Source organism: Leptodactylus fuscus, chromosome 8, assembly GCF_031893055.1.
Source record: "Leptodactylus fuscus isolate aLepFus1 chromosome 8, aLepFus1.hap2, whole genome shotgun sequence".
Lineage (NCBI taxonomy): Eukaryota > Metazoa > Chordata > Amphibia > Anura > Leptodactylidae > Leptodactylus > Leptodactylus fuscus.
Window position 1 is genome coordinate 65580052 of NC_134272.1, and position 10843 is coordinate 65590894.

The following is a 10843-nucleotide window of genomic DNA, read 5'->3' on the forward strand; positions in this document are numbered from 1 at the left end:
TACATAGGGGGACAAGCAGCTTATATCCTGGTCTCTTGGCCATATGCTTGTCCTCAGCAGCTTATTTTCCTGAAACTAAAATTCATGGGATGTTTTGAAATCCAACCTGCCCAACACTTCTCCTCCAGGACATCAGCCATCAGGGGGGGACTGGGAGCTTCTCATTCACATTAGATGGTTGGCTGGTCCCACTGACACTGGCAGACTTGTCCAACTTACATCTACACACCTCTTACATCACGTTTGCTTTAAAGAGGACCTGTCACACCCCTGAAAAGTCTGTTTTAATATTTAATGTGATTCTGAGGAATACAAGTCAAACAGACACGTTATGGGTATGTTCACGCAGAGTTTTTTGCAGGCGGCTTTTGATGCGAATCCGCCTACATAAAAGGCTCCCATTTACTTCAATGGGAGCCGTGTGAACTAGCCCTTAGAGGAGAGGACAGGTACCCTTTAAAAAAAAAAAAAACATCACTAGCATGGTGGATTGGTCGTTGCCTTGCAGTTCTGGAGTCCTAGGTTCAAATCCGACTAAGGCAACACCTGCAAGGAGTTTTATGTTTTCGCCTTGTCTGGTGGGGTTCCCTCCCGCACTCCAAAGACTTACTGATTTAGATGGGAAATTTAGCTTGTGAGCCCTATATGGGACAGTGACGACAATGTCTGTAAATTGCTGCAGAATATGTTGGCGCTATACAAGCAAGAGACATAACCATAAAATAGATTAGTAGTTAGAGACACTTCCGGTTTTTTTGCCGATGTAGTGTAAATTATTAGACATGTGACTGAATAATTGGGCTGTGGAGTTGGTAGACCAGATTGATTCCTCTCTTTCCATAGCCCAACTCTGACTCCAACGCCTTCGTAAATGGCTGATAGCCAGGGCCAGGCAGAAGCGGTAAAGCTCTTTTACGTCATTAAAAAACCTAATAATTGAAGGGGGCCACACGGTGCTCAGTGGTTAGCACTGCAGCCTCACAGCACTGGAGTCCTGGTGTTCAAATCCCGCCATGGGCAAAAACAACATCTGCAAGGAGTTTGTATGTTCTCCCCGTGTTTGCATGGATTTCTATCCCATATTCCAAAGACATACTGATAGGGAAAAATGTACATTGTGAGCTCTCTGTGGGGCTCACAATCTAAAAAAAGAAAAGACTTAATAATTGCATTCCTATAAAGGAAATATGTAACAAACTATACCATACAACAATACTATCTAATAGATTATACAATGGTAATAATTCTATATTATAATGAACCATTTCATCTTCTGACTCCACCCAAAATTGCCTTTGACTCCACAGCCCTGCTTAAGGGTGACAAGGATGCCTTGGTTTACTATATGTCATTACACACATTCAGCAGAAGTCCTTTATATACCTTCTCTTTGTACTGTATGACCCAGTAATATGACTCTCTTGTGTATGCTGACTCCTATGTGACGTGTATAGCGTGTACATGGATATCTTCATGTATGACAATAAGAGATCAGTTCCATAGAGCTTTGTGAATTAACTTATCAATTTTCTTTCCACCAGGGAGGAGAAGGAGCGCTGGATTCGTGCAAAATATGAGCAGAAACTTTTCTTAGCACCCCTGTCCTGTCTAGATCTGCCTTTAGGACAGCAGTTATTAAGGGCTACAGCAGAAGAAGACTTGAGGACAGTAATCCTACTGCTTGCACATGGCTCCAGGGAAGAAGTGAATGAAACCTGCGGAGAGGGAGACAGACGCACAGCCTTGCATCTAGCTTGTCGCAAGGGAAATGTGGTACTTGTGCAGCTGCTTATATGGGTGAGTACTGGAAAGATGGTGTATGGAGAGAAGCTGTCCTACCATGCTTGGCAGTCCGGTCCTATGGACAGGTGGTCATACTGTGACATGGACAGATTTTGCTAATCTGCTAGTTCGGCTGATCAGGCATATTACAGGAGAGATCAGTCGCTGCCAAGTGACAGCCCAAATCCTGTTGAGTTTCACTGCATATTGGAAATGTATGCTTTGAACATTTTGCAGTTCCAGGCCAGTTGGGTTACAGATTATATCAAGAGTTGACCCTGATATTCAACATGGTCACCTTCAATAAGCAACTGTGCATGTGATGTCTCAATACAGTGTTAGCTATGGTGGAAGTGAGAAGTATGACAAATCTTTTACCTATAGCGACCAGTCAGATTACAGGTTATTATTTCCATTAACCTTTCTGATTGATCATCAAGATCACTGCAGGCTTCATAGAAATCTATTTTGCCTTATATATATTGCATACATATATATGGCCCAAGTACAGTCATGTTTACAGCTGCATTGTATAGGTGGTCAAGGATTAGATAACAGGGTCTGCCATCTTGAATTAAATAAACTTACCACTAAGTAGCGTATGGTGGGCTCGTGACTCTTCCCTGACATGTGATGTTTGGCCAAGGAAGGAGCATTGAATTTTAGTACATCTGAGCTTTTGTTTCTCCAGCAGATAAACCGTCACTAGTGGCGCCTGTATGGAAGTATTGCAGTGTATTGTGCAAGAGATTCCATGTGAGGTCCCATTGTTATATTCCAACCCTCTTTGTTGTTTTTTTAAGTCAGAAATTTTTTAAAAAAACGTAATTTTTTAAAAAACGTATTATATATATATATATATATATATATATATATATATATATATATATTTTCTATTCTATATTTACATAAATTAGGAATGAAAAATCCCAAATGATGGGTATCATCATGTCCTTAAATCTCTGACAAAAATGTTGTATATGGCTCACTTCCCCTCCAAAAAAAAGAAAAAAAAAAAGTATAAGAAGTGATGAAAAAGTCATATGTTCTCAAAAAAAACTACAGTTCACGACACATAAAATGCAGCCTTCTTGCAGGTTATTGGCCAAGTCATGAGTATCTGGGTACAGGACCTCCAACCAATTATCTTTTAAAATATATTTTTTTATTGTAATTTTATCTTAAGTTAATTTTATATAAGTTATGTATATTTCGTAGTGCTGGATTTTTACTGTCAAATTTATAAAGTTATACAATATTTTCCTCATATTTCCAATATTGAAGAATATTAGAATTGCAGAGATAGAAAAACAAAAATAAATTACTGTATTCTGTTGTAGTTTGGTTTTTTTTTGTAATTCTGGTGGCAGTGTTAAATACTATGTTATATAAGGCTTCCAGTCCAGCCCCTCTCAGTCCCTGTAGGAATCCGTCCTTTTTTGGGACATGCGGTCACCGCTCTGATTGGCCTCTTGGATTCTAAGCACCTCCTCTCCAGATGACACAACGGCTGCAGCCAATCATAGGTTTCAGGGGTTTGTCTGCTGGCGTCATTGATTGGCTGCAGTGGTCACATGACCAGCTTTCCTGGAAAAACTCCTCTACGCCACCAGTCTCTAAGATAAAGATAACAACTTTCTTGATTTATTTTTTTGTTTTTTTTCCAGTACGGCGTTGACGTAATGGCACGGGACTTCCATGGCAACACAGCTTTAGCATACGCCAAGCAAGCTGTGACCCCGGAGGTGCGGGATCTTCTTCTGCAGTATGGCTGCCCCGATGAACAGTTTGTGCTCATGGCTACACCAAACCTCTCCCGGAAAAACAATCGCAACAACAACAGCAACACAGGAGGTGGAGGACTGATGCCCACCTTAATCTAAAAGGATCATGTGAAAAGGAGACAGACTCGAGCACCGCTCAGCCCTCGCACCGCAGGGGGAGGAGCCAGGAATGACATGGGAGGCGTAAAAGCACTGAGTGCTGAACAAGGGGGAGAACAGACTGAGCCTTCACTAGCATTTGGGAGGCAGGAATTAAAAAAAAAAAAGAGGAGGAAGGGAGGCAGAGAGCTGTCAGTTATGTGCACATTTCACCTCTACCCCAGCAGAACACTTAGGCTCTGCTCTCATCTGACAAGCACTGCTCCACATAAATCACACGCAGGCACTGAGTTTGTCAGGTTTGAGGCTCCAATGATGCTATGTGTCAAATCACTTGGAGCTAATCTGTCCTCAGAGAATGCTGGCTTCATTACACTTGTATAGTTGAGTTCCCTCAGCCTGTACCGCTGTTTAATAGGACATGATTACTCATCATGTAGAAGGGAGCATATTAGCTGAGGAGGAAGCTCTCTCCACGCTCCGCTGATTACAGGGATGTGATTGCAATATTCTTACAAGAATCATATTAGGAGAGACATTCTGGGCCCCATCTTCAGACTCCTTGTCATAATCTTGCCGCGCTTTAAAGCGTCTGTTCCCTTGAAATGTAACCCCCAAAAATATAGGAACAAAAAAAAAAAATTCTGTAAAAGCTTTTGAAGGATGCGTTTAGATCAGCGTTTTGTTTTTGGTTTTTTTTGGTTGTTTTTTTTAATATTTGACTTTAGATACATTATGCCTTGTGAGATCGGAATTATTTTTTTTTTTTTTGTAAATCCGTTTTATTTATTTTTTTTATTGACAGAAATAATTTAATTTAATGGAACAATGTGCTGGCCGTCTGAGGGGCCTCTATCGCGCGGCTCCGTTCCTGAAACACACACACGTTGCACCCATTGTTTCCGTACATCTGGGTCACGTCGCCTAGCTGATTTCGCAGACAACATAAAAACCGAAACCTCATAAGTGAAGTGGTTACATGGTTGAGTGCATTTTTTTTTTCCTTAAAGGCTTTCGTAAATGGCTCTAATTAGAAGTACTTACTCCACTATGGAAGATGTTCTTATGGAGCGCACACTGTGGAAGTCATAGGTAGCAGCGCCATGTATACTGATACTGGACCACTAGATTTATTAGATTTGTCAATTCTACCCAATACTCCTTATACGGCACATTTACTGTAGATGACCTCACCTGAAATGATGTAGTAATTGGTAGGATATGAGATCGCCTTTTAGATCACTTTGTTACCTAACTACATACATTTTGGGCCAAAAACAATTATTGTCATAGGTTTTTATTAAATATTTTGCACAGTTTTGCTTCTTCAGCTTGCCTGTACATCAATACATAGCAAGCTGCAGAGTGCCAGTCTCTTGAAAATCTGCCAATCACAAAGACTTGGTCTTGAGTCTGATTCTGTAATCTTCTGAACAATCTTCTAAGCTGATTTATGACCCAGTTAAACTCATCTCTTTAGGAAAAATACATAGGGACTGAAGAATGAGCCATGAAGACAACCTGTCTGATGGATATTGGCTAGTGGCTGACATTGCGCACCTTGCTATGTATTGGAATACATGCAAGCTGCAGAAGCCAAAAAGTCTACAGTTAAAAAAGCAATGTAAACTAACATACATGCAATTAACTATAAACATAAACAGTTTGTGCAGATTTACCTTATTGGTTATATACAGTATGTTGGCCCCACTTTGCACAATTTTAAAGGGATACAGTAAATTAAATGAGGAAATAGTATCATATGTATGTCAATGTCTTGAGGTTCTAAGGTGAGATAGGAGCGGTCTTCATCCCCTTAAGTGACCACTGAATTATCCAATTTCATATAAAACCACTATCAGTCTTCTATGTTATGATGAGCCTTCTACCTAGGGCATGTCCTGCATATTGTCATATGTAAAAAAGAAAATGCACCCAGCCATCCAACCAGGTTTTCAGAATAGCTCTGATATTAATAAAGGTCCATGATCACATGGGATACATTGTTTTCTGTATGGGTTGAGATCATTTCCCAGGCAGGAAATAACTTATACTCACAGATTATGCTCAGGCCAACTTGTAACTAGATGGGACACCTTCAACCCCTAAATCTGCATGCCGGGTTAACTTTGTGGCCAGTCTATATTGGGGCAAATTAAATAAATTTACTTGTTAGAAGCCGTGTTCACCTGCGGTCCCAGTACCTCTTTATATTAGTCGTCATGCTTTTTTATGGGTGTCCTAAGGATAACCGTAACCAGTTCCATTGAACATACAAGATCTTATAATTCCCGATGACAGTACATAAGTGAACCTTGTCATTCCCCGTCTCTGTATAAAAGGAGAACAATTATAGTCATTGCACAGAGACTTGCTAACATCTTGGAAAATCTCTGTGTGCAGCATTAGATGTACTTGTAATATCCTCTATACACAGATCTTATCCTGCCAATCATGGGAGCGGGTTGTAGAGACGAGCCATATATAGCCAACTTTATCTGAAACCCTGGCAATAATAGCAGCAGATGGGGTACAGTAGCATGAATGATGGGCCGATATGGAGGTGAACGGCGAGAGGAGGCCACGCACTAGGTCTGCTGGAGCTCGGTGTACTCACCTGAGGCCCCTGTGAATCTGCTACAAGTTACCTACTGTCAAGTGCATCCAACGCAATGAGGAAAAACAAGGTTTTTTGGTCCAGACCCACACCCCAGCACTATCACTTGTGTTACAGTCAGTCCTACCTATTAAAAAAAACCTCATGAGGGAATAGTAACTGTCCGGCAAATGATTTTACATCCTTGGCCAGCTTTAGATGGGTAACTGATAGATTGGACTTCAGTGGAGAATAGGATCGTAGTCAAATAGTGATCTAGTCAATAGCAGTCTATGTCCCAGTTTGTAGATTTGCACTACACAACTTGCCCCCTCCCCCCCAGATCTCCACGTTACCTACATTGTCAGGCAGTTTTCCACATGTACGTAGCACTTTTTATAAGTATGGGAGATGTGATTGATGCTTTGGATTATTTCTTTTTCTTACAATTTTGGTGGCATTGCAGGAAAAATGTCTCCTGGATATATTGTAGATTCACGCCCTTGACCAGGGAGAGGGATATATTATACACTGCATGCTATGACATATCAGTGACCAAATCAGCTAAAGGAACCGGTCTTCACAAGAAGAGGGGCCAAGTAGCTATACATACAGTGGCATCCGAAAAACTAAGAATCTCTCGGCCATGAAGCGATTTCTCTATTTAGATCTCACTCTGTTTGGGACACCCAGGATGAAACGTTCTGCAAAAATAAAAAAAAACACTACAGATACTGGAGGGGATCCCTCAGACTCTATAATATAGTTATCTACACGGTGACTCTCAAGCCCTGTCTAATCTACCCCGCACCTCCGAATCACACAGAGCCATCCGTGGCCATGGAGCACAAGTGGTTGTTTCTTTTTCTCCTGAATAGAGAGTGTGAGCACTACAGTAAAAGGGAATATGTGTGTCCTGAGATTGAGAAGAAGTGGGCGTTGGATAAAGTGTGGCGTCATCTCCCTCTGGCAGAGAGTCCATCCTCAAGACATCCACCCCATGAACTTGGGAGGGGCACTTTTATTTAATTTTGTTTTTTATCTCTTCTGACCAGATGTGGAGCTAGGTTCTGCCCCTGAGTAGTGTGTATCTTATTTCAGACTATGACTCTGTACCGCCTATATGCAAGGTGTATATTACAGAGTTCTTATTTTTATTTTTTGGTGTCTTCTTGATTATGTTGTCCTAAGTTATACAGAATTCTTTTGTATCGTGTCTTATTAGAGGATGCAAAATGTATGTAAAATAAAAACCAAGGAAAAACTATTTGAATAGAAACAAATTCTGGTGGTTTGTGGCTTTTTTGTCTATTATGACATCCCAATATCGTGACATTTGAAGTTGGGCTTTGAACTTTACACAGATGATATCACAAGGTTATGGATACTTGCCTGGAAAACGCATAGTAATGTAAAATAAGCAGATTAATAAATCAAGTCCAATCTTTGGATCCTTTACAAATTCTGAAGTTCAGATTCATATACAAGCTCCAAACCATGAGGATCAGCACTCAGAAGCACTAGATTGGGCTTTGGTGACATCTGCATTGGAGCCTTCATCACAGATTAAATCCATTAAAATAATGGGCTATTTCGTCAAGTAAAGTGCCGGGATCCATGACAGAAACTCAGCAGACCCAGTAATAGTTGGGTCCGTTGGGTGCCATTAATGTCCACCAGGCAACAGATTTGGCAAGTTGTCCTGCTTCTAGTATGGAGCAAAACAGGAACAGCACAGCTGTAAACCGAGCCTTACAATATAGTAAAGAGTGTATACCTCCAGGGCTGTAGGGTTGGTAGGCCGAACCGCCATCTTCAACTACTCAATGTTTTACAGCCCGGCTACGTCTCCGAGTCCTTTATATATGGCTGACAACCAAAAAACTTCTGTAGTTCACAAAAAAACTGTAACTGGACTCTTATGAAAGTAAATATGTAATAAATGATATGTCTTAATTAACTATACAATCTCATTAGTTATAGAATTTTAAATAATCATTTTGCTGATGGATCCCTACAGTTGTGGCTGGATTAACCCATACACTATTTATTGGGCCTGCCAGTATCATTGGTTAGGTGTGCCATTGAAGAAATCCATTATTTGGCAGGCAGGATTACTCATGGCTGATCCCTCTGTTCTCAGTGGCAATAAGTAGCTAGTGAGGTCTGATAACCTGTCAGGTTGGTGAATCCCTTAGGTATTGCACAGGAGTGTGTGGACCTGCTGTGTTATCTAACCTGGTTGACTTTAGGTCTTCCCTACAGGGGACCACTTGGTTCCTACCTCTAGTAGTAGTCTGGGTGAAGGTGACAGCTGACCCTGGCAAGTTGAGTTAAACTGGTGCACGGCATTGAGGAAATCAACTGAGGTAAGGGCTGGCAGAGTTTGTTCATAAATAGATATCCAGGGACCTGTTGCAGAAAAAGGAGCACAGGTTCAAAGTCAGATAACAAGCCATGAATCATATATAAGTTGCCAGAAGAATAAAAGAAAAGCAAACCTTTACAGGAAAAATTCAGTTTGTTCTAGTAGGCTAATGAGGATCACAGAGCACCAGGGGCATTCCCCCAGCACTCCAAGCACCCCCTGCGTCATACATGTTCACCAGCCCTTTCATGTTTGTGCTCCGTCCCCTCCTCCTATTCTCTGGAACTTTGTGCCTTGCTCAGGCCTCTGACACCGCAATGTACCTATCTAAAATCTCGGGCATGCTGCGGGTTCAGGCAGAGCCAACTGTATATGCCCAAGAGGCCATTTAGTGGTGGCTACTTGTGTAGTTCTATGGAGAACTGAGCATACGAATGCAATATGCTCATGTAGCAGACTACCACAAAATGGCTGCTCAAGCATGGTCAGTTGGCTGTACCCAGACCTGCAGCATGCCTGAGATTTTAGATAGGTACAGTGCGGAGTCAGAGACCTGTGCAAGGCACAAGTTCTGGAGAGGAGGAGGTAACAGAGCACAACCATGAAAGGGGGCAGTGCACATGTATGATGCGGGGGTGCTCGGAGTACTGGGGAAACGCCCACGGTGCTCAGTGATCCTCATTAGCATAAAAGAAGAAATCAAATTTTGAAGAAACCGTGGGGAGAATCAAAGAACTAAAGGTAGAAGTAATCTTTTTAAAGACTATTCCAACATGCCTTTAGTTCAAAATGAGTCGTTCAAACAATAGACTCCCTTTAATGGGTATCTGTGATTGGTAAAACAGACCAATATTACAGAATTACGAATTATAGAATGACATCTCTATTTTTATTCTTACAGGATTATGGTCCTTAAATTAGAAATGGACATGTGAGTAATTATATTGAAATAAAGTTAGAAAAAAAAAAGTGTGAATAACACCTTAGTCCATACTGACCATTACAGCTGTTCAGATTGGCCATAAATGTTGCAAAAGACCAACAGAACATCCAACTATTGTGTGAAGATTTCACACGCAGCCTGAACAACTTCTTTGCAAATGATAACTGTATTAGCAGTTGGCTAAAACGCCTTTTATTCCTTTTGTACACGATTGTGCTATTGTTCGGAGATCCAACTTTCCCACTTCCATATAAAATATACGACTATTCCAAAAGCCACAAGGCAGGGGCCCAGTACAGAAGCTACACTGGGGCCCTGAATATTCAAGTTGTTTGTCTGCCTTAGTCTAATGTGTATGAGCACCGGTAGTTGTAGGACATTGTTTGATCTTTGATGATAACAGCGAATAAGTATTGTTTCCGTATTACGGCATGTGCGGGAAGAAATGAGCGGCACACCAAGAAGCTCATGGTCTGACGGGGTGATGTTGGGCACAATGATCTGCGAATACATTTTTGTCACAAATTATTTCATTAAAGTTTTAAAAAAAATATCTGGATATCGTCTCCATCGCCTGTAGTTGTTTTCGTGACAACTGGATCTAATTACTTTTTCACATTTCGTCACTTTACAAGCATTTAAATGTATTTCATTGAGATTTTACGTGCAAAAGTATTCAGTCCCACCACCACCCCCCATCCCCGTATCAATTTTTTGTACAGCAAGCTTTTGTCACAATTACAGCTGCAAGTCTTTTGGGGTCTGTATCTACCAGCTTTGTACAGCTAGGGACTGAGATTTTTGCTCATTTCTCTTTGCAGAATAGCTCAAGCTCAGCCAGATTGGATGGACAGCGTCTGGGAACAGCAATTTTCATGTCTTGCCACAGATGCTCAATGGGATTTAGGTCTGGACTGTGACTGGGCCATTCTAACACATGAATACTCTTTGAGCTAAACCATTCCACTATAGCTCTGGCTCTATGTTTAGGGTTATTGTCTTGTTGGAAGGTGAATATCCTTCCAAGTCTCAAGTCTTTTGCAGCCTGCAACAGGTTTTTTTTTCCAGGATTTCCCTGTATTTGGCTCCATCCATCTTCCCATCAACTATGACCATCTTCCATGTCCATGCTGAAGAAAAGCCTCCCCCAGCATGATGCGGCCCCCGCCATGTGTCACAGTGGGGATGGTGTGTTCAGGGTGATGAGCAGTGTTACTTTTCTGCCACACACGGCGCTTTGTGTTTAGGCCAAAAAGTTCAACTTTGGTCTC

General features: G+C 41.3%; 1 protein-coding gene across 8 annotated transcripts in view; it reads left to right on the plus strand.

Annotated features, from left to right (window-relative positions):
- The window catches only part of AGAP1 (ArfGAP with GTPase domain, ankyrin repeat and PH domain 1), a 307085-nt gene extending 299560 nt beyond the window's left edge, over nucleotides 1-7525 (plus strand). For all 8 annotated transcript variants that reach the window (XM_075283916.1, XM_075283915.1, XM_075283917.1 and 5 more), the window contains 2 exons: nucleotides 1542-1797; nucleotides 3450-7525. In XM_075283916.1, the coding sequence (XP_075140017.1) occupies nucleotides 1542-1797; nucleotides 3450-3665 (472 nt within the window). In that variant the 3' untranslated portion in view covers nucleotides 3666-7525. The remainder of the gene's footprint in view (nucleotides 1-1541; nucleotides 1798-3449) is intronic.
- Nucleotides 7526-10843: the final 3318 nt, after the last annotated feature.